Genomic DNA, 23,813 nt, shown 5'->3' with positions numbered 1-23,813 from the left:
GACGTTGTAGGTTAAGGGTTTCAAAATTTTCCGTTGTGATCTTCGTTTTGCATTTGTTAATTACGATACTCTGTCTATATCTATGAGTAGAATCGAATCGTTTATCGAACGCCGATATCAATAGTACATTTGAGCGTTTTAATAGCAGATGGGAAAACGTATCGGATATTCGAAGAATATTCCCAAGATTGGATAAACGAGTTAATCGATTTTACGGCGGATACCCTTTAGAATGATACCTGGATTTTGTTTTAGACGTTAAAAGGAGTCGCAGTTTGATGTTCGGTGGATCTATTTCTGAAGAAAGTAGGTGGACAGTAAAGCTTTGTCCATATGTTGCGATCTACTTTCGAATGCGGCCTCGAATGTGTTCTATATACATATTTTAACAGTATACTCTTATTTATAGCCGTATAGTTAGATCGGACGTTCTTTATTTTATATTGCAGACAGTTCGTACTTCGTAACGGCGTTACGATACAGGAAACGCGTCTAATTATTCACGACTTTACAGCGATTTAAGAATTTTGAATCGTTTTTTTAAGGAGATTTTATGTTTTTGCCAATAGAGCATTGGGATGTGGAAATGGAATCAGGTGAAAGTGACAAATCGATAGACACGCGGTTTTCGTATAAAATTAATTCTTTAATGATAACTTGTGGTAGTAAAATTATACAGGAAATCGCTCTACGGTTATATTTTATAACGGGTAATTCAATAGAACGTCCTGCCGGGCTAATTCCAGTAACATAGGATCGTCGAAGAATTTGTTGATAGACACGTCTTCCGAAAGTCCCTTTCGCCTCCTTGTCTTCAACATAAACTCTCTAGCTAAGTGCGTAGCTGGCTGTGGCTCCAGTGGTCGAATTGTGATGCTTTTGTCTAATGGATCGCCAGGCACGATCTGCCAATGGTGGAATACGGACAGGCAGAACGCCTGGCCTTGCGTATGGGTTCGCAGGTCAGTTTCGAATCCGAAACTATCGATTGCCGGGATGAATGCTTTGATGGTATACAAGGGACTTCCGGGAACGGGAGCGTCTTGAGTCACGTGGCCCCTTCTTTTAGCCAGCACGGTATAAACTGCTGACACGCAATCCGCAGGCGCTTGAACTTCGACGAACAAGTAGGGTTCCATCAATCTGGGCGTTGCCATAAGGAAGGCAGAATAGGCTACCCTTCTGGCCGTCGGAATTATCTGACCACCTGTAAAACGAAACAAATTAATGATGTTCGCAATAAGAAAAAGGTGGAAATTATTTTTCGTCGCTTCACGGAGTCAAGCAAAGTCGGAGAAAAATATTATTGGCTGATTAATAATAATTAATTAATAATAGTAATACGGTATATGCATTCTGAGCGCTTTCGAACTTTGCTTAAAAGGTAAGAATCACGCTCGACTTCAAATATTTTAATGTACCTCGAGAAACAAAATATTGAGAAATAAAAAACGAAACTGCAGTACTCCTCTTACTTCGGTGCCGTTTCGAACGCAGTCCCCGAGATAACAAATACACAATACAATACATACCTCCTCGATGAAGAGGTTCTTGAGCAATCACGGCGTCCAGGATTTTGAACTTGACGTTTCGAATCGGTTCTTCGCAGAGAGGACCTTCTCGCGTACCCCACTGGAAACCCTGAATGATGGCGTCACGGGCGCTGTTCAATAACGTCTTATCTACTTCCGATGGCAAAGTATCGTCGACCAGAATATTAGGACCCGTGGCGTCTGGACCAAACGCCCATATGCTTCGCGCCGCCAATAAATCCCAGTCGTACTTCGTCTGGAAAAATTCTCCTAGACGTTTTCTGCAAAGACGAGTACATTTTGTTTTGAGATTTTTGGAACTTTCGTGACTCGATACCGAGCAACCCAGACTTGCGTGTACGAACCGTGTCTTTACTCCCTATCAGGGTCGATCGACCCTCTCTGATGAAGCTATATACCCGTGAAGCCTGCATTAACGTACTAATCTATTTTCTATATCGACAAATAGGCTGCGGATATTTGTACGAATTTATACTTTTATAAACACAGCTAAAGAGACAGAACCTAAGCGAAAATTTAATTTCACCCACTAAATACGTTGTAAGGAGTACCGTATTTTGCATATTTTGTACATTTTTGCACACTATGCGCATTCCGTGTATTTTTGCATTTTTTAACTTTCTATAAACGCGTAAAAACAATCTACTGGCGAGGTACAGAATTTTTCTACTTACTTGTTCCACGTGATTTTAACGTGTTCCGCCTCGATGTCTTCGGCCAGGCCTCTCTCGAGTGGTTCGGCGATCATCGTCAACTTGTTCCGTTTATTGGGTGTCTCGGCGAAACACTTGAGAGAACTCGTTTCTACTACCGTCTCCGCGAAAGCAACGACCGGGTCTGCTACTTTTATATCGATTTCCGAATACATACGACGCAGGTCGTGCATCGCGCAGTCCAAGTACAATTCACCGGTGCCTAGGACCACGTGTTCGCCGCTCTCCTCGACTCGCGTGCCCAGCAATGGATAACTTTTATTCACTTTCCTCAGGCCGTCTAACATTTTTGGTAACTCTGATGGATTGACAGGTTCGACCGCGATTTTGATCACGCTCTGAGTATTGAACTTCAATGGTCGGAAGATATGTAAGTCGTCTGAATTACTGAGATCGGTAATGGTGCTCGTTTTTACGATCGGCCTGTCTATACCTTCGATAAGTACCCAGTTGCCCGCGGGAACTCTGTTCAGCTCGATCGAGTAGCGTGCCTCGCTAATCCATAATCTTCCCACGGTTAAAACGCGAGAATCTTCTTCGTCGGTACGCGAGTATGCTTCACCTAATACGCGGACACGTTGTCCTGCCTCGAGTGTACCTGACATTACCCTTCCGAGGACCACGAATAGAGTACAGTCCTCGGTAGGATACATTTTTGTGCTGTGAATCATTAGCCTGCCCTGTAAATATCGTTTCCGTGTTAAAATCTATGTGGTAGGACACGAAATACTCGTAGTGTAAATATTTCGCAAGTACTAACGTCAGGGTCGCAATTGATCATATCCTGCGCGAGAGACGAATCCATAGAGCCTGTGTACACGTGTTGAACTTTGACCGGTGCGTGTGACTGAGGACTAGGAACGTGGGCCACACACATATCGACTAATCCGCACATGTCTCCCAAGAAACGCGTGCATACCAATCTCAACAGAGGTCTAATATTCATTTTCATTTCTTCTGATGTTAGTCTTATGCCTAATTCGTCCAGTACTGTGGAATTAAGTTGCAATGTTATTTCACGGTGAACGAAATCTACTAAGTTTAATTTAGAAATATTGACTAACCATCGGGTAAAGTTGTGTCAACATCGCCGACAACTTGCGCGAAGATCTTGTACAATGGCTCGAGAATGAATTCAATAAAGCTGCGCTGTGCGGTATTGTGTGGCGGTTTTTTCGTAAATTTCCGTGTTTTCGAGTTAAAGTATATATCTCCCCATAGTCGTTTTGAAAATTCATTGGCGTTAAGCGAGGGATGGATCTTAGCGTAAAGCGCCGCGAAAGATTTCAGGGTGAAACAGACATTGTACTCCGAGCTCGCAAAGCACACGTTTCCGATTGCAGGTGAGACGAAAGATGGATTTTCAGAATCCGAATATAGCGCTATCAGTCCATTAATTTCTTCGATGATATGTCTTAATTTATAGTACGCGTCTAAGGGGGGCAATTTTAGTTCGAGGATCAGTCGGTCTATCTTATTTATACAAACTGTTAACGCAAGTTTTTCCTGAAGCGCGTGTTTTAGTAAACGTTCTGTGTTCAACATGACGCCTTCGGCGGCGTCGACGATCAGCACCGCTCCATCGGATAAACGTATCGCCGCTGTCGCCTCGTCAGAAAAATTTACGTGACCCGGAGTATCGAATATATTCAAAAGGTAGGACTTTGATTTTACGTCTTGCAGTAACAACGTCACGGGTGTTGCTTTCGTCGATACTCCTCGTTGTTGCTCGGTGAATAATGTGTCGGTATACCTAAGAACGTAAATATTATGTATTTTTTTGTTTAACTTTTAACGAGGGTTATTAGGAGTATTTATGAATACCTTAAAGGTTTTTCGTCTGTTACGCTGTGAAGATAGGGGTGGGTCTGTCTCACTAAACAATCGACTAAAGTAGTTTTGCCATGATGTAGGTGACCAAGTAGAACAACATTACGTATAAGGTGAGGTGCATCCATCATATCTGCTAAAAATTCTATGCTATACGTTGTCTCTGGTAGTTGCTGTTGTTTTATTTGAAACTTTGGTCTTCGTGTTGGTGCTATCAGTGGTTTATCTAATGGCTGTGCATCTTCTTCTTGTACCAATGTCTCTACCTATAACGTATTTTAATCAAGTATATATTAATTATTAATTAATTGTTTAATTTACCTCTGGCCCATAAACTTCTAAAGCACTTGGATAATATCTTTTATCTTCGTGCAATACAACTGCCATGGAATTTCCTTGCTCAGATTGTTCTCTAACTTCATCTCTGTCTTCTTCCATTTCCTCATCGGAACGTTCTCTGTCTTCTGCATCATCTCCAGCATTTCCATATTCATTTTCATCTTCGCTATCAGAAGCCAAATCAGGACCAATATAATTGCCAAATTCATCGTATAGATCTGCATCCATGGTTATTCTCTTTTTTATTTAAGTGATAACTGCAAATATAAAAATTACACATTTTAAATATTATTGATCATTTTTATATGGCATAAGATTTATTTTTTGTCGTATTTTTCGTTGAAATTACGTTAATCATGATTGTTTACAGGCGGTTAGTGCGAACATAACCTTAAAATCAATGACAACAAATGATAAATTGTAATGATGTTAAAAACTATAGTAAACATTAATAAATTTTGTTAAATTTGCCTTAATATTTACAAACGGTAAGTACTAGTACGGTATGCTTACCAAAATTAATATTATTTGACTAGGAGCACGGAAATGGCTAACCAACTTTACAACTGATTACACTTGATAAACATATATCATATAAGTAACGTTGTGAAATAAAACACATATGGGTGTTTTAACGATCTTTAATTATTAGATCAACGGTACAAATATAAAAGTTCACTAATTGTTTTGTATAAATTACACGTGTATTATTCGTGCTTTATCGTATATACATATTTCATATAAATTTGTACGAAGTAGAACGAAGTAGGCTACGAGAGAGTATAAAGTGGCCTGCCAATATAATGAAATGAAACTTTCACTCTTTTTAAAGTGTATATTCAATATTCTGCGACATATTAAATGAATATTCTCAAATCGACTAAGCGAAGTCTTAAGGATTTCGTATTTATAAATAAGAGCAGGTTTTAATTGAAAGTTACATTTCCATTTCAGTATTATTTTAGGTCAAAAATTGTTGGCACCACTGTAATAGGTGTGATAATTGCAAAATATGCCGCTAGGGTAGTTATGTTTCCGCGCATGGTCATAAAAGTATACAAGACCTATTGTATACGCTACTACGTTAAAGCTTACACAAACATACTTTCCACATTGAAACGAATGTTGCGCACAGTAACCCAGACTGACAGCTGGGAGAACGTGAAACAGGAGTGGCAGATCATGTAAGGTATGTACTTATTTCATTCAAATATAGACTACATTGCGACAATTCAATTGTCATAGTACAATCTGTAAACTCCTAATCAAACCCTGGGAACTTCTCATCTAATTTTGTCCTATTAAGTATAATTGACACACCCGTTACATCGCGACCTCTCTAGGATAGCTTTCTTAGTTTTCGTGTTCATGTAAACAAAACTATTACAATAGAAGCTGTTGAGTATTAAGAAGCAACACGTTGTGAATTTCGTCGGTTCGATGTAAATTAACCGTTTCAGGGTACTCTAGTCGGAGAGCGAGACTTGACAATTCACGAGCAGACGCGCTGCTAAGAATATATTAGAAGAGTTGACAGGATAGGCAGAAGAAGGCAGGGCAGCGGGGGAGGGGGCGGGAGAACAAGAGGCGGTATGACACGACCCCCTAATAATGACAACCTTATGACCTTCAAATTGGTCGTGGTTGGTGATGGAGGTGTTGGAAAGAGCGCACTCACCATACAATTCTTTCAAAAATTATTTGTCACTGACTATGATCCTACCATCGAGGATACCTACATTCAACATACAGAGGTAGACAAACAATGGTGCATTCTAGATGGTAAGTCGAATTCAGTTGCTTTGTTGCATTTAATTCTGCTATCTGCTATTTTTGTCTTATGCTTAGTGTATCACATTAGGCCTACAATGCATTCTTGTGTGTATAAAAGTTTATTTGTACCTAACAGTGTTAGATACAGCTGGTCAAGAAGAATTCAGTGCCATGCGAGAACAATACATGCGCAAGGGTGATGGGTTTCTATTAGTATACTCTGTGACTGATAAACAATCTTATGAGAATATCATGAATTTTTATACCCAAATACTTAGGGTAAAGGACAGAGACATATACCCTATGCTTCTGGTAGCCAATAAGGTCGATTTGGTACATTTGAGAAAAGTTACAGAGGAACAGGGAAGGGAGTTGGCTCACCGCTTGAATATACCTTATATCGAAACTTCTGCCAAAGACCCACCATTAAATGTAGATGCAGCATTCCATGAGGTAGGGGACCATAAAAATAGATAAAAGAAGGAGCAGGAAGACTATTGTATATATAGTTGCACATGGATGAAAGTAGCTAAGAGATTTGAATAATTTTGTCCTAGGTTGTTCGTATCATCAGAAATCAACCTCCAGCTGAGTTGGAAAAGAATCGGAGGAAACGAAGACGTTCAGGAAAATGTAATCTTTTATAAAGCCCTAAAAATATTGAGTGAGTATTGGGGCTGCATAATGATTACGAATTACCTTCTTAAAGGATCACTTTTTGTCATAAAAAAGTGAAACGCACCTGCCAAAAAACAAAAAAAAAAGACGAAAAAATGGGTCTTCTGTCCTCCATCGTATATAGGTACATGTGATTCGTACATTTTTCTTTTTTCGCCGATCCACGTATGAGTTCATAGTATTAATAAGCATCGATCCCACCCTTGTAACATAAGTGTACAAAATAGTAAGGATAAGAGATGCATCGATCGAAAAAGAAAAAAAAAAGCGATACTATATGTCTCGGAGACGCAATTAGATTTTTTAAAAAATCAATTCAGTATCAGTTTAAGACTTAAAAGACCGAAAAAATTTGTCGGAGTTATCGACTGTTCATCATTACGATAATATGAGACCACGTCTCAGTACGCGTGTATACATCAATTTTTTACCATTGACAGAATACTATGGAATTGAGCGTTTTTTATTGCACAATGCATAATTCTATAGAAATCTTTTTACTTCTTCACGTAATAAGATCATGTCATGAAATGACTATAATAGTTTCATATATTGACTCAGCTCCTATTTTAGACAGCGGTAAAAGAAATTATAGCTTCAAGCGTGTTTATTTATTTATTTAGGTTAAATGACCTTTTATCTTTTATTTACGTGACGATGTATTTATGATGATGTATGTATTTTTTGACAATTTATTGTTTGCTCGAATCTTTTCTATTACATTTGTTTCATTCAATTCACGTACAGATTTTTAGTATATTTTCAGTCATTGTCTTTTTGTAGCGATGTAAATAATATTCGGAAAAATGAATTCTTTAACAATAAGTTTCTCTTTCTTCAGTAAATATACCATTAGGTATTTGGAACCTAATGAATATCTAATAAATATTCTGAATCAAGAATGAAATATTCAACGTAAGGCAGTATTGCCTTTGCTATTAGATTATTGGCTTTGATATTTATAGAGGTCTGATATAAAATATTTATCGTGTTTGAGTATTCAAGTAAATATATACAACGCGAAGTATTGTGTTTAGCCAATTGAAGTTGAAAGATATAGTGTATTATTAAAAAGAAAGATATACAATGAGCAATATACATATTGCTTTTTTAATGCAAGCAAAACTTGTCTAGTGTCGCGATAATTTCTTTTTTTCTATCGATTATTTTAGTTTCGAACGTTTGCCACTCTATCAAGTGCAATACGTGAATTTTGACTATGTCAGACCTTCTTACGTATATTTAAGAAAATAATGCCATGGCCTATTTTAGTATTTGAACGTGAAAAAGGAATGCGTACATTTAAGAAGCGCTCCAATTGCGTGTGTAAGTGAAATTTAATGTTACATGTGAATGCAAATACCAAACAGTGAATTATTTTTCGTGCTTATACAGACTCGAACGTTGCAGTCTATATCGTGCATAATATTCGTCTTACATCTTCTACGTACTCGATACGGTACTCGTACGGTATTCGTAAATGATAAGATTATCAACGAGGACGTTACAACGTGAATGAAACTTTCTCGTTTGATTATCTTTCGTTGGTGTACGATAACAATAAGTATTCATTAGCAAAGTTAATTTTTTTTTTTTTTTTTTTTTTTTTTTTTTTTGTTGAAAAGTTCAGTTCACGGCTGGGAAAATAAAATATATTCGTAATGTAGCACAATGAATATTTAATTCTTCGCTATATGTTAAAGATAAGTACGCGTTGTTTGTAGTGTACATGGCGCTGTGGAAACACAAAACGAAAAGGCGGTTTAATTGCTTTAGACGTTCTTTAAGAAACTTTAACGAGGTACTCTGCTTCGATTGTCTTTATGATTGCGACACAACCCTTGAAAATGTAATATTCGTTCTACTTATCGAAATTCGATTCTAGTATTATATTTTGGTGTACGCACAAAGTGCTTCTCCTATACGTAGGAACGGTGTGAAACTGAGCAGTAATATATTATGGTACGTACGCACAAGATGTGCAGAAATATCTTGGCGCCACCGATTAATTCTAACAGTGAAACATATTTGCCTTGAGATAAGAATAATTTGTATTATAAACGATGAAGGTTAACGAAGGAATGTGGGGTAGTTGCCGTAATGTAGAAAATCCACTTCGACATTCTCTAACGATACAAAAGAGATGGTCGTTGTATTTTATGACCAGTCGAACGTCGGATCAGAATAGGTCTGATAGCATTCTTCGTTAAAGAAAATTTTACATAGGCGTCGTTCTTCAAAGTGCAACGAAGTATTAGACAAAATTAAAAAGAACTGAGAAACAACGTACGTATTTTGCTCTATCGATACTTTCGTTTGCCAATAAGAGGTTCGTAAATTAAGAGCCTTATTTTAGCTAATCTATTCTCTTAGATTCGGAGAAAGCTCAATGCGTAGTTAAAAACTGCACTGCACGAGTAAACGATTGTACAAATTTTACCGAAACGTTTATACGACACTCTAAACTTATGATTCCGTTACAGTTTCGGTATGAAATATAATCGCGAATCGTATCGTTCTGCATAAAATTTGCAAATTGTAAGCGATCGTACGTTACTATTATGCATTCACGAAATTCACCGAACGTGTGGGCAACCGAATTGATTTCTTTATCGCGCGGACGTATTGTTCGCGTGATATAATACGGGTTGTACATGTGCATTTCTCCCACAAGGTGAAACGAATCACCGCTTCGTTTAAAGCCCGTTCATTTGGTAGTAGATTTAGTAGTTACATCGCGAATAAACGTGGACCATCCATCTCGGTCGATCGATTGGAAATTTCTACGTCACAAAGAAGTCATTACAGAGGAACATCGTGTAGATCCAATTAAAATTAATCGAACGCGATTAATCGATGCCTCACTGGTTTTTAGCAGATATGAAATTCTTATTTCGTTTCGTAAACGCTGTTTCTAACAATGGATTATATTAGATCACGCGAATAAAAATATTTATACGTTAAGAATCGGACTCTAGATCGAAAGATTCAAACAGCGATTGTCGTCGTTATTTCGCAGCTGAAAAAGGAAACAAACGAAACGAAGGAAAAAAGAAACTGTATAAATACGTGCATATTGTGAACATTTTTTAGACTCAGGATTTAGCGTTCCTCGCATGTTGTAATAATCTCAAAAGCGCTACGTTTTTTATCGCCGTCCATGAAAGAGGATCGTGATTGAACAGATGAAAATAGAAACTCTCCTATTGTTTCGTATGCAGCGTGTACGACAATTAAAAACCAGCACGATGTCGTATATCAAATTGAATTTTAACATGGAGCGAACATCGTGCAACGTTGAAGAAGGGAAATCTGTAAATGCAAAACTCGTGACGTTAGCGTGCAAACTTTTAGGTCATTTAAAAAGAGAAGAGCCAAGAGGATTAATTATGAAATAGTCAATACGTTGAATCATTGTGATACTGAGGTGGAAAAATCGCAAGACGTAGCGAATGCTGTGGTTGTACGAGCCATCGAAGTCAGTTGGAACGACGTTTTTCTTTCGTCTGTCAATGGAAAAGACGGGAATTTCGAATTTTCATCGTTGACAAGATTGCCAGATGCATCGAAAAGAGAAACACAGGCGGAATGTTCTTTACAGAAGGAAACGACCAACGAGATCGTTTAATTAAATTACTGTTATACAAACGAATGGAGGAACATTTGGAAAAGTCCCTGACTTCGTTCTCGTTTCCTCCCAGTGTTTGCTAGTCGCTACATTCAAGTACCGCACGTCAGCATAGCTACTTATTATTAATTTTTTGAATGGAAAAAAGAAACAAGAAGTACCGTATAATGGCACACAGGAAACAATGAACTACACGTAATAAGAGAGTTATAGGTTTAAGATGAAGTACGATCGTTTCCGCCGTTCTTGTCCTTAGATAGCGACGAAAAAAAGAAAAAAAAAATATATATATATATTTTGAACAAAAAATAAAGAATGAGTATTCCTCCTTAACGATAGTTATATACGAGTGATGTCGACACAAATACAATTATATATGTAAACTGAAAAATATGTATGTATGCTGCATACGCGTACATGTGATATACGTGTATTCTCTGTATGCGTATACGTATACAGAGCATGGACGTATGTGTATTTTCTTTGTTGAACGAACGTATGGATGCGAATGCGTGTGTGTTAATCGTGCGTGTCACTACTTGTGCAGGTCACTGTATGGAGTATACAATTGATAATAAATTATGGACACGCGTTTACGAAAAGAAAAGCAAAAAAAAAAAAAGGGAAAAAAAATCAATAAAAAGGAATCGTCTGACCTATCAATTTTATGACCTGAAATCAATAGGGATAGACGTTCGTTAAGATCGAACGAATGAAAAAGCAATTTACCTTGGTCGATGAAATGGATTTATTGTCGGAGGAGTGGAGCACCGAAAGGAAGAAGTTTAATTACGCGGACAGACGCGACGATTTTGCTTGAAATTGGCCCTACCTTGGAATTATCCGAAACTCACGCCATTTTCTACGATTTAAGAGGACTTAATGCCTCGGATTGTTGCCGCGTAGTACAACGGAAATCTCGAGATTTGCTTTCGAAACGACGCGACGCGATGTCGTCTTCTCCTATTAAGCGCTTTCAAAAACACTCACCGCCGTTGGGTCGCTTTAATTAACGCCGATCACGTCGTTTCAATCCGCGCGTTAACTTTTATGCGTCGATGATAATTTCCCGACTGCGTACAGTTATTTCGTTCACCATGATATTGCGTATATTCGCATCGTGCGACCATGAGTTATCGTACAGAATAATTTACTCTCGAGGATTCCTTTGATATCGCGACTGTATTCATAATTGACGCGTTAGTTTCGTTTACGCGGCCACCTCGTTTGTTAATTATTTATGCGTTCGTTCGAAGCGTATTTCGTCAAATACGAAAATTTGTAAAATAACATAGTAATCTCATTAACGTAAATCGGAGTATCCCGAAGTGTGCTAACTGTTCGTGGTTCGTTATACTAGTTTGATACATGTCGCAGTCGATAAGACCATTTTTGGTACATCGATATGTATTGGAACATCTATTCGTGTACTATCGTTTAACAAAGTTTAACTTCGTTTGTTACTTTAAATCATGACGTAGCGGGTTGTCCTGTGATATAGCGCAGTCGTTGGTCTTTATATATTTAGATGAAAATATCGGATAAAAATAAAAAATTATCTATTGACGATCGATCAGAGGTGAATTTTCCTGAACTCTTTATAATTCAGTATCCCATCGTATTAAATTTTTCATTCGAATGCTTTAAAGCTGCGATAGTAACAACTGCTGTTGCTTTAAATCGAATTCTTAGAAAAACTGCGCTAATTACGAGATGATCCAATATAGACACACGTCGCAATTGAGATAGTAGATTTCTAACGAAATAAGTAGAAAATAACAAGTATAAAATGCATTCAATTTACGCTACGCTTTAGAGATGTTCTAATTGAAACACTATAATATCTGAGAGCGTATCACGAAACGTATCAAATACTTTTTATAAAGCAACGTATTGTACGTTTATCGTTTTACACAAAAGCGCTTGCAATGAAATTTTAGGTGGCAGAGGCAACCAGCTAACCAGGTAATAGGAGAATAGCCGGCATCGTGTTGGAGATCTTCTCGCAGAAACTCGTCCGATTCGTCAAGTACGTGCAACGGGTAATATCGTCGAGTTCGGTGTAATTGGAAGCACAGTGCTAGAGTGCCGTGTCTCGTTTCATTGGCCGTGTACAGCAAATTACATTGTACGTAGATATTGCGTCTCTTCAAATTTGCGAGCTGCTCGTTACAAGACATTCCCCCCAAAACAGATCAAAGGATGCGACTCGAGTGGGCTGCCTCCGTTGGGAGGCAGAAAAAAAGCATTTGACCGTCAAATGCGCAATGCTTTCGACCGGGGGATATACAATTGATTAATAAACGCCTCGGTTAAACAAAAGCACCCCGCTGTGCGGTTCGAGGCTGGTTGTTAGGTTCGGTTCGGTGAGGTCGCGTGCGACTAACTACGACTCGACGCCATTGTCGCGGGGGCAGCAACTCACGGCTCGATAGTTCCACGAAGATAAAATCAAAACCGATTCCCTTTGTGCCCGTTCTTTTCGGTTGGAACACCATCCTAGAAAATGACCAGGAAGCTTGGTGTCCAGGAGTCGAACATTCCGAGTCGTGTTTTTCCTTTCGCGTGTGAACTTTATTCCACGTGGAATAACCCGCTTGATCTCGGTTTGGATGCTTATCCGACCTATAGATCTCTTTCTTAAGTCCGGAAGGCGTCCAGTTGTTCTCGAGATTGAATCGCTGTACGGTAGACAAACCAGTATCGAGTATCGATCGTCGAATAAAACTACCGGCAGACGTTTACAGTTCGTATCACTGGATTTGCCTATGCCAACCGTTCGAGGACCATCGCTTCTAGTATTTTTCGTGTTCTTTCGCGGAAACGAGCGTGTGCTCGCAATCTGAGCCGCTGAGTCGTTGTTCCGTAGAAAACGTGAAAGCGCGCCGTAAAGTACGTACCGAGGGCGTAAGAGACGCGAAACGTAACGACGTTGCGTCGAACGTCTCTCGATTTTACGCTCGTAATTTCGTTTATCTTTCGTCTTAACGTTTAACCGATTCGTCGTCTCCTTTCCTCCGATAGCTTATATTCCAGTCGTACGTTTATTTTTATTACGCGAGTCGCCGGTTTAACGAAATCACTGGCGTAACGCGTTGTTGCGTCAGCACCGACGAATCTTTCTTTTTCTCGTACAAACGATACCGCTTCGTACGATAACGCGTTATCACGGGAATATCGCGGGATCTCTCATTGCTAGTAAACAGGTTCCGTGCAACCGCTTTGTCTTTGTTTATGCAATCGTCCGTCACGCTGCAACTTGTTTGCCGCGTTACACGTTTCTTATCCGCCTGCGATAAGCGTGCGTATTTTTACATCGATACTTATCGCGTTGAGACGGGAAAACGCTTCCGCGAACGAATATCAGAACTCGTAGCTGCGTTTCGTGAAACGATTGCTCGTCGAAGGGGAACGAACGGTTTTACTGGATTCGTGGCATCGATACGGTTTACGCGACTCGTTAGCTTATCGAGAGAAACGTCTCGCCGTATATACCCGGTGCCGCGAGCCGCGCGTCTCCGATTCGCCGAATGAACAATTTCGGAGTAAGAAGGAGGTTCGTAAACGAGGCGAACGAGCGGGTCTGGTCGTTTGTTTACTCGTGGAACGCGCTGCGTTGTCGAAGAAATACGACAGGTCTCTCGGCGAAGGGTAAAAAGGGGGAAAAAAGACGTCCAAGGCCCATCGAATGGTTGAATTGGCATGGAGCGTAGGTATAGCTGGTTCGACGGAGCCGCGAGCGTACGAGCTAAAGTGCGCGCGCAGCAACAGTAGGATCGGCTGTAGTTGTATGGTAGTCTGTAGAGGGCAGGCGCCCCCTCCGCATCTCTCCGCGTCTGGTCTGGGCCGCAGAGCGGCGCACCGTGTGTCGAGCCGAGCCGAGCCGAGCCGAGTCGGTCAATACTCCGGGCAACGCGGTGGTGAGAGCACACGACGACGGTCGCCCCGTACTCGTGCACGCCGTCACTCGGAAGCGGCGACTCTCGGTACAGATTCGTGTCTTTCGTGTCTCGAACGCGTAATCTCCGCTCGTGCGAGACTCGTGCCGAGCGTCGTCCGGAAGGGACGCCAGCCGGAGGACCGGCCGATCTATTCTCGCCGTGATTGCACGCGAACGGACTACGCGTATGATACGTACACGCACGCACACGAAAGCGTAACACAGGCACGAGAGAGGAGGACACGCGTGCGAGAGCCAAAGGCCTCGCGCATCTCGTCGCATCTCGTCGTATATCATCGTCGTTCTCCTAAAGATACGCGTTGCGAACCGTCTGCCCAGTTGGCAGCTTCCTCGGCTCGAATCAGCCGCGGCTCGCCTCTCTCCTCCTCCGCGAATACGACGCTCGTACGATGCGAGCCTGCTCCGTGGGAGATTCGTAGGAAGTCGAAGGACAGTGCCAGGACACGTTCCGCGCTGGTGAGGCGACGCGACACGAGACCGCCGCGGGTCTCGGGTGTTTCATCAACTTTTCCCTCCCTTACCCCGCCGCCGGTAGTGTCGAATACGCGGACAGTGGGTGCTATTCCGTGCGACGATTCGACGAATCGACCGTGAATCCAAACCAGAGAAACTACGTACCTGATCAACGACATGCGACTATGAATCCCGCAGCGTGATGGACAAGCTCGCGTACGCAGCCAACAACTTCCAGCTACGCCTCGCCGGCATACTCATGGATATGTGGATATTCTTCCTGTTCGTTGCCATCGCCGGTAAGTCTAACTCTATATAGTCTCTTCTTCTTTTATTTTCACCTTTTCGTCCTCTTCTTTACCTTCTTTCCTTTTATCGTCGTTGCGCGTTCCATTCGATATCCGATTTTCTGTCGAATTCGAAGAGACGATCGGCCCCCTAACGCGTCCTCGGTGTATCGATTCGACGAGTGGCTCGCAGCGTGACTTGGTCCGCGTGCTGTCACTCGACGTGTCAATACGCATTACGTATGCACAACAGGCACGTGCGGCACGCTGAGTAAGTGCGTGGTATCTGTGCCATGGTTGAGTCTCGATTCATTCAAGAGATCGGGGAGAGGGAGAATCGATGCCACTTTCGTTCTTAACCGGTAAACGTCACGGATATTCCGTTTTTGGAGCGATTCAAGGCTGTGACGCGACCGAGTTGGAGGAATCGAGTCGGACATGTCGTAAGAAAATATCGTTAGAGAAACCGGTATGTCTTGAAACGCGATTCCTCTTTTGTTAGCCCCGTTCTCTTTGCACCGATTACACAGTCAGAAGTTGTTTGTTTTCGCTACTGTCGGAGACCTCGTGGTGTAGGCGCCACCGAGTATTCCAGTCTGAACGACGACGACGACGACGACGACGTAACATCACCGTAGGGGAACCACGATACAACGCCAGATGGTTGAATTTCTTAACGACGAGAAAGAGGATCGGGAAACTCCTCTCTGTTCTTTCCTCTTTTATCTTCGTCTCTTTTTTTTTCTTTCTTGTTGCCCACCGTCCCGCTTCCACTCGATCTATCAGTTTCTCTACCTTACGAACTTCTGTGTTTCAACGTATCTTCCGCGTCTTCTTCTTCCACGTCTCCTCGCCTTTCCTCTCTTTCTCTCGCAGCTTGGCCTTCTCGATCGTCGTCAAGTTTCTCGTCTACTTCTTCCTCGCAGCCGGTTTTACTCGTAATTCGCCGCCGTCGTTGTCGTCCCCTTCCCTGCCCTTTCCAATCGTATCTCCGGTCCGTGCAGTCGGAATCACCCTGGCGTATACCCTCTTCCATTTCCTCGGCAGGGTTCGTCGGTGCATTCGTGCGTGAAGATCGACGGAAACGGGGGTAACTATCGGCGACTGTGCTCGTCGAATCTCATTTACGATCGTGACGGTTCCAGGAGAGCATCCCATAAAAGCGCTCCTCACGTACTCGATACCGATTTTACCTTCTAGCGTCGCGTCGCGCCGGCTCGTATAATTGCTCTTCGTGCCGAGCCGGTCCGATCGCAATTCTATCGCGATTTCCAAAACGATCGAATCGTCGTCGTGCAGCTCCGACGCTTTCTCTCCGTGGCTCTCTGTCCGTAAATGGAAGCCGCGTAACGTTCCTTTTCTGTATTTGCACGAACCAGGCGCCGGTTAAAAGCCCGGCCTTTGATAGCATCGCGTCCGATTTGGAGAATTTTCGCGAGATAAAAAGAAATAAGAAAAAAAGAAAAGAGCAGCAGTCTGCGGTTTCCGTCGGCCCGGCAACAGCCGCGGCGATAGTCTCTCGTTTAAACGCCGTGGAAATGTTTGGCGGAAGCTGCGGAAAAATGCTGTGTACGATATTTCGGATGCCGTGTTCGCTAGGCGGCTTTTTCAATGGCTGCGAGGAAGAGATGGTTGGCTGCTTTCGCGGTTTGTTCCATCGTTTTACAGGGGCGAAAAGAACGCGCGTCGCAACGGATTCGCGATCGTTGATCGCTTTTCGCGTCGCCCGCTCAATGGAATCCCCTTTTAGAAATCAGGCCGATCGAAGCTCGCGCTATCACGTCCAATGAATACGCATTTTCACCTCTGTGTATGGGACTATGATGTCGAACTCATCGAGCAGAAACGCGTATCGTACTTGAACGCTAAAGTACCGTTCAAGTTCATTTTCGATACTCGAAAGCGAACTGGAAGCGGATAAGCAGTCGGTTGATTTCGTTCGCGCGCTCCACTTCTACTCCCTGCCTACTGTAACTCTGCTACAGGAAATACGTATCGCGATTCTTTTCAATGGTTCTCTCGTTGTATCAGTCGCGCTTCACAGATAAGCTTCTGTTTCCTCTTGTTTTATAGATATTAGTTTTCATTCATTCAACGTTTACGGGCTCGTAACGAATCAATTACCGTTGCAACGAGTTCCAAGTCGTATTTGAGTCTCTGCTGTCTTCTATCGTCTCAAGATTCTACCATGCATTATTCATCGTTCAACGGAACTATTATTTGATGCATTTTATTCACGCTTATTCGCTTTTCTCGTGCCGTTGCACCTCTGTGCGAACGCATTCGGCGTATTTATCTTGATCGTCGTGGTCCGTCTCATCGGTTCGAAAACCAGCAGTTTCCTAATGTAAATTATTTTACTTTGTCTTTGGGAATTGGACACGTAGGTACATACAAGGACGCGTTTACAGAGCGCTTCAAAAACTTGGGAATAAACTTCGGCAGCGTGTAGTTACCGTTCAACACAAGCAAAACGATCTTAACCCATTAAAGACCGACGTTGCGTAAACGTCACATGTCGTTTGTAGTTTCTTTTCGGTAGATTCGTCCTTTCGTGAAAACTCGAAAGAATTTACTCGATATCCTTTTTCCTTGCCTACGACTACTTTAAGAACTTTCACGAAATTTACGTATTTTATAGTCACTCAAGGCCGATATATTTCCCGTTCTAAATTATAGAACTCGCCAATATGCGTCTGATTTGTAACGAGCTTCTGCGATGTATCTACTATACCCATATTATACTCATCTTTTTGTTTTATCTTGACGATTATTTTTTGAAACAGCATGTAGGGATAGCGTTCTTCGAGTTTCCTGATTTTCTTATCTGTAGCGTCGCATCTGGTCGAGGGAAGTTTCTAAAGTTTCGCGACCTATTTTGTTTCTCTTGAAAACGCTCGTTTCCACGATACCCGGAACGACGATTCTCCGCGTCTATCGTTTCTACGCTTCTTTCTGTTTTATTATCCGTACTAGCGATGCTTCATACTTGACTCGCGGCACGATCTAGGAATTCTCATTACCTTCCCGTGGCACGAGCACATTCATCAGGTGTCAAATAAAATTCGCGCCAGCCCCCTTACTTAAAGTTTAACAAAGATCTACTCCTGGCACAGGTACATAGCGCTGTTATTTCGCTATCGTAGCCGTTGAGATGAATTAAGAACGTCCTACTCGGAGGAGCACGGTAATCTGTTATCTTTGTTGGCCATTCGAACTCGTCCACCTAGCATCGTTCTCTACTTTCACTTCCAAACTGTAGTCTACGATGAAGTATTCATTGTTCTATATAACGTCGATGTCTCGTAATATTCCGCATTAAACTTTCAAGTATCTAAAATAGTTAGGAAATTTGCCATTTTCCAGCCTCGGTTCCATCGATCCGATTTTCTCCCCTATTTCGGTAGTTACAAAATCTTCCACCTATGTTTTATCCTTCCACTCGATTACTTCAAACTTTTCACTCTTCCAAGTGGATTTTAACCGTTTTCGACCTAGAGATAAGGAGAAAAGGAGAGAAAGAGAGAGGAGCCTGATCTCGGGAACATTTATCTCGCCGAATCATTATCTCTGCGAAGACGTCGTCAAGAAGATATCGCTCTTTGACGATTACGTGATTAGATTAGATTTAGATATAATAGATTACGTGATCTGGTGGAGATATAGGCGAGGATGAAATCGGGTGAACGTTGACGTTATTTGTGCCAGGCTGCCAAAGCATCGTCGTCGAAAAGTTTGATCAAGTTTGTATAGAATGACGTTTTTTAACAGTGTCGTAACTGCAGAGAGATTCGTAAAGCCTGTGAAATATAGCGCCATAAATATTATACTATAAATTTTATCATCGCGGAACGCAATTATTGGAATTTGTTTCAGTATGTATTTTCTGCGTCTGATACTAAAAATGTAGAGAACCTTGGAGATCATTATTTTTCAAACCTGCATTTTGAATTATACCAGGTATGTAAATATGAAACCGGAATTTTTGAAAATACATGTTTATTGTATGAAAATGATTATAACTCCGGTACAACTCCGGTACAATTCCGGTATAACTCCGGTACAATTCCGGTACAATTCCGGTACAATTCCGGTACAATTCCGGTACAACTCCGGTAAAATTCCGGTAAAATTCCAGTAAAATTCCGGTAAAATTCCGGTAAAATTCCGGTACAACTCCAGTAAAATTCCGGTACAATTCCGGTAAAATTTCGGTACAACACCGGTAAAATTCCGGTGCAACACCGGTACAATTCCGGTACAACTCCAGTAAATTTCCGGTACAATTCCGGTACAAGTCCAGTAAAATTCCGGTACAATTCCGGTACAACTCCGGTACAATTCCGGTACAACGCCGGTACAACTCCGGTAAAATTCCAGTAAAATTCCGGTACAATTCCGGTACAACTCCGGTAAAATTCCAGTAAAATTCCGGTACAATTCCGGTAAAATTGCGGTACAACTCCGGTACTACTCATTTGATTACGTGATCAAAGGGTTAATAAATCTTTTTTAGCTTTATTCGGCATGTAAAATGTTTCAGTTAAATTAAGCTTTTCACTACATTACCTTTGCTATATATCCTCAAAGGAATATTTCTAAAAATATTTCAATTAATATTCGATATGAGGCCGTGACGCGTAAAAGAAGACAGTACAGCAAATAATCTCTGTTATTATAGTTACGCGATATTATTTAAAATTCTTTGAAATATCGCTTCTCGAACACAGAGCGAAAAATTTATTTATGTAAACATATTAATGTACCCGAAAGCTTTTGCATACCATTGTATATCATTTCTGTTCCGATCTGCGAAGATGCCCGTGGAAATCGGAAATTGAACTTTAAATATTTTATTCGAGAATTCGCTATTTCCGATCCGCGGCAGGAACCAAAGGATTTTCTGCTTTCTTTGGTCGCGGTTATCAACGTTTTTGAGAATTTTATTTCTTACTCCGATTGCTCTGAACTTCTGATCCGCGAATACCACTACGAAAATCGGCAATTGAACTCTAAATAATTAAAAGAATCAGCTGTCTTCGATTTTCCAATGTAACGACACAATTATCTGCTTTATTTTCAGAGTCATATCTTGAATTTTTTACTCTTTCGTTCAATTATTCTAAACGTTTCGTCGCCATTCCAGTCTGCAAAAATTCCTACGAAAATCACTCGAGCGAACAGTACAGAGAGAGAGAGAGAGAGAGGGAAAAAAAGAAGGAAGCGGAAGGGAAGCTCGATCGACCGTCGCGTGGCTATGGTGTATGGTGGTTGGCTCCTCTAAAAATTTCGCGACACATGGTAGGTCGTCTTGGCAACGAAGTCGAATGATTTTACGGGGTCTCTGGTGGCAGCTACATCGACCGTTGTAACGAACTCGAATGAGCAAGGGAAACAGAGAGGGAAGGGGAAAGGTAGGTAGATAGGTAGGTAGGTAGGTAGGTAGGTAGGTAGATGGGTAGGTAAGGTAAGCCAAGGGTTCTGGCAAACTACGCGGAAACCTTGTTGAGAGACAACCGTATCTCTTTCTCTCATCTGGAACGCGTATCCTTTAGAATGCGAGAAGCAGGTGTTTCGAGCGATACGCGCATTGTCCTCTCGCTTTTTATTCTTTGAATTGCTCCCATCTGTACGCGATATCCACCCGCTACGGTAATCCAGACAGCTGTAGCTTTGTAAGCGGTAAAAGTGAATATTTCCGTGTTTTTTCCGGAGTATGTTGTCAGAATATACGGTCTTCCGTGGGACCAGATTTCCCACTTTTTTATTCATAGGGTTAGCGAGACGCTGCTTTCCTCGCGCTCTTTTCTATCGCAAGATCGCCGAATAAAATCGTTTGGAACACGGTGTCCATCCAGGCTGTGCTCCAACAAACCCTTTGGAATCGATGGTTACGACGGGACTCGGTGAAATCGAGGATACACGTGGCGAACGTGGGAGGAAAGTCGAAAGTTAAATATAATAGCGACTCTCTCTACCTTTTCCGCTTTATTTGAAATCGATCTCGGTTCTCTGGCCACGAGATATCCATATCCGATTCGACGAACGCGACCAGCGGTATCGAATGGCGGAATGCCTTTTTCCTTGCTTGTCGTATAAACGTTTGGTTGCCGTGTCGTGGATTTCGCACGGTCATCGCGAACAAGCGGCTCGCAGAGCTGCCGTTTCGTATGCATTCCCCGAGCTTGTTATCCGGCATCTAAAACACGTTACCATGCCGTATCCCGCGCTTCGTCTAATCGAATTAACTTCTGTATCGCGGCGGACTCGTGTTTGCTTATCGATTTCCATTTTCTCCTGTCGCGTTCTCGCGTGCGACCGGCAAGGATCGCGCCGGCTTTTTCATTCGTCCGACACGGAGTCCGAACCGCGAGCACGCGATCGCGTCCGTCAACTTTATGGCCGTCGCGCGATAATTAATGCGCTCGAACAGCTTAACGCGCGCCGATTCGGAATTTAAATGGGAAAATTCGACACCGACGAATCCGATGTCACGCGCTGCCGTATTTATCGCTGTCGAGATTGAAAAGCACCGCAAATTGATGAAATTGTTTTCGATGGACTGTTTGATCGCGGTGATCAAAAGAGTCCATCAACGAACGATGAAACGAACGACAGCAAGGAAACCGCTGTTCGATCTCTCGCCGTTTCGCCCCGTGTTCCGGCCAAAAGCGGCCTCGATTCTCGCCGCGAATAGAAACGCGCACAGACGTCGCGGTTCTCTAGAATTTAGGCGGAAGGACGCATTTCCTCGTGTCCGCGATGCGACGGCTGTGAAATTGCACCGGCGTTACTTTTGTCCGCATAGAAGAGCACGTACTTCGCAAAATTTTCGCGCGGTGGTATGGCGCAGTTTCGCCACCCGCAGCCTTCTCCGGCACCCACCAACCTTCCAGAAACTTCTAAGCCGTGCAACCCACTTGCGCCATCCTTCCTTCTTTCTTTCCTCCTATATACATGACACAGCCGAATGGGGTAGTTCTCACGGTAATACAACAAACCGCTCCATTGCCTGGTTCCGCGGAATTGGTTTTCGCCTGATAATCGACTGAATTTCCACGAAAACTTGCTACGAAACGACTTTTCTTTATCGTAATGTCGTTTCCATAATTAATCGAAGGGGACCGAGTGGCAATCGATTTCTTTTCGTTCGTTGTACACGGCCGATACGTCCGATTTACAGCAAGCGTTACGCTTCGAAAAGGACAGAAATATCTCGGAGATCGAACCGGCGCGCTGTGACGGATTTGAAAATGAATCGATTGGCCGCAAAAGACAGCCGTTGTTATGGTTACCGGCAGTTATACGTATATTCCTGGCGAATATTCGCGCTAGATCGAAAGTACGTTCTTTCACGACGTTCACGGCCTATCGAAATTAAGAGCATCCGCGTTAAAATAGACGCGTTGGACGGGAAGCCTGGCTGGATGCGGTTTTACCGGGCAATTGCTAGGAGACGCGTTACGTTCTATAGGTTGGCTCGCCAACGCGGCGTTGCTTCTTGGCTCGTAAAGAATCGCTGGAAGAATATAGGTCGAGCGCTAGGGGCGTCTTAGGCACATACCGACGATGCTTCGTTCTATTGAGATGCATACACTTTTGCTGGGCGACTTAGGTTAAAGCGTCTTATGCCACTGGAATCGATCGCACTTGACTCCCCGTGTATACGCATCGCTGTATAGAGCTCGAAATGAATCTGGGTCGCCGGGGACAGCCATCGACCGCGGGTTATTATCGAAAAACGAATACGACCGGACATGTAAATTTTTCTCCGCCGAACGACGAATCTTTTCTCCTCTTGTACCTCTGTTCAGAGAGCGATCGAACGAGCGAGAAAGTCGGTCTCAAGTCGGTGCATAGGGTAATCTGATAAATTCGACGATACGAATTCGAGCATAAGCGATAAATTCGAAAGAAACGAATATAGTCGTTGCGCTGGTTTAATATCATCGATATCAGTCTGCGTAATTAACATTGTTAAAATTGATCGCGTGGACCTGTACGTTTCATCTGAGAACTAAACGTAAAAATAGTTTCAACGCGGACATATCCTATTTAAAAGTTGTTCCTCTTAAGATGGCAAACGCGATTTACTATGTTTTTATGCGAACTTCGAACGTAGATCACCTACAAGTCGTTTATAATGGAATTTGTATAACGTAGTTCGGCTTGATCAAATAATTCTGTACAATCTTACACAATGGAAATTAATCTTACGGTTGTTGTGGCGGTCCCTGAGCGACGAGTTTCTCTACGGATTCTAGACGTTGCAATCAGCTTGCGTTTAGCATAGATACGAACGAATTTGCCGGATCGAGGATCGAACGAGGCTGGAAAGTCTCGAGTATTGGCCAACAACGTTAAATCCGGCAATCAGATATACCGTAGTTATCGCGAATGTTATCGAACTAACTAAGTCGAGTTACATGGAATCGCGGAGCTTCGTTCTGAGGCCAAGTTTCCCACTCTGCCGGCTTGTATTGTATCGAACTTTAGAACGCGTGGCAGCGTCGTTCTACCGTGACTGACAAGGAGAGGAGCGGTGGCGTGTTAATCCAGGGATTCTGTTCGTAGATTTTCCCATGGAAATTTTAGATC

General features: G+C 42.2%; 3 protein-coding genes across 4 annotated transcripts in view; 2 read left to right on the top strand and 1 right to left on the bottom strand.

The window, feature by feature from the left end:
- Positions 1-625: 625 nt before the first annotated feature.
- Positions 626-5,201, bottom strand: LOC100648953 (116 kDa U5 small nuclear ribonucleoprotein component). Its single transcript, XM_003400179.4, has 8 exons — positions 4,949-5,201; positions 4,418-4,692; positions 4,091-4,362; positions 3,331-4,019; positions 3,027-3,256; positions 2,228-2,946; positions 1,533-1,813; positions 626-1,207 (listed from the first exon to the last, which is right to left on the bottom strand). The coding sequence occupies exons 2-8, from the start codon at positions 4,661-4,663 to the stop codon at positions 702-704; spliced, it is 2,943 nt and encodes a 980-aa protein (XP_003400227.1). The 5' UTR covers positions 4,664-4,692; positions 4,949-5,201; the 3' UTR covers positions 626-701.
- A 262-nt stretch (positions 5,202-5,463) lies between these two features.
- On the top strand, positions 5,464-10,889 carry LOC100649070 (ras-related protein M-Ras). Its single transcript, XM_003400180.4, has 4 exons — positions 5,464-5,624; positions 5,896-6,217; positions 6,345-6,661; positions 6,766-10,889. Exons 2-4 carry the CDS (start codon positions 6,028-6,030, stop codon positions 6,853-6,855), a joined length of 597 nt encoding a protein of 198 aa, XP_003400228.1. The 5' UTR covers positions 5,464-5,624; positions 5,896-6,027; the 3' UTR covers positions 6,856-10,889.
- A 1,570-nt stretch (positions 10,890-12,459) lies between these two features.
- Positions 12,460-23,813, top strand: part of LOC100651851 (transmembrane protein 132C) — an 81,396-nt gene continuing 70,042 nt past the window's right edge. Inside the window, exons 1-2 of one of the 2 annotated variants that reach the window (XM_012315599.3) lie at positions 12,460-12,642; positions 12,709-15,227. In XM_012315599.3, coding sequence (XP_012170989.1) covers positions 15,131-15,227 — 97 coding nt within the window. In that variant the 5' untranslated portion in view covers positions 12,460-12,642; positions 12,709-15,130. Of the gene's footprint in view, positions 15,228-23,813 lie in introns of both variants that reach the window. The other variant, XM_012315600.3, reaches the window with a different exon arrangement.

This window comes from Bombus terrestris, chromosome 13 (genome assembly GCF_910591885.1).
Source record: "Bombus terrestris chromosome 13, iyBomTerr1.2, whole genome shotgun sequence".
Taxonomy (NCBI): Eukaryota; Metazoa; Arthropoda; class Insecta; order Hymenoptera; family Apidae; genus Bombus; species Bombus terrestris.
The sequence above is the reverse complement of the archived record's forward strand: the minus strand, read 5'-3'. Positions and strand labels throughout refer to the sequence as shown.

Coding starts and splice junctions, on each gene's coding strand:
- LOC100649070 (XM_003400180.4), top strand. CDS start 6,028: ATGACACGACCCCCTAATAATGACAACCTTATGACCTTCAAATTGGTC. Junction 6,218..6,344: donor ACAATGGTGCATTCTAGATG/GTAAGTCGAATT, acceptor TGTACCTAACAG/TGTTAGATACAGCTGGTCAA. Junction 6,662..6,765: donor TAGATGCAGCATTCCATGAG/GTAGGGGACCAT, acceptor ATTTTGTCCTAG/GTTGTTCGTATCATCAGAAA.
- LOC100648953 (XM_003400179.4), bottom strand. CDS start 4,663: ATGGATGCAGATCTATACGATGAATTTGGCAATTATATTGGTCCTGAT. Junction 4,020..4,090: donor ACAGACGAAAAACCTTTAAG/GTATTCATAAAT, acceptor TTACGTTCTTAG/GTATACCGACACATTATTCA. Junction 3,257..3,330: donor TGACACAACTTTACCCGATG/GTTAGTCAATAT, acceptor TTAATTCCACAG/TACTGGACGAATTAGGCATA.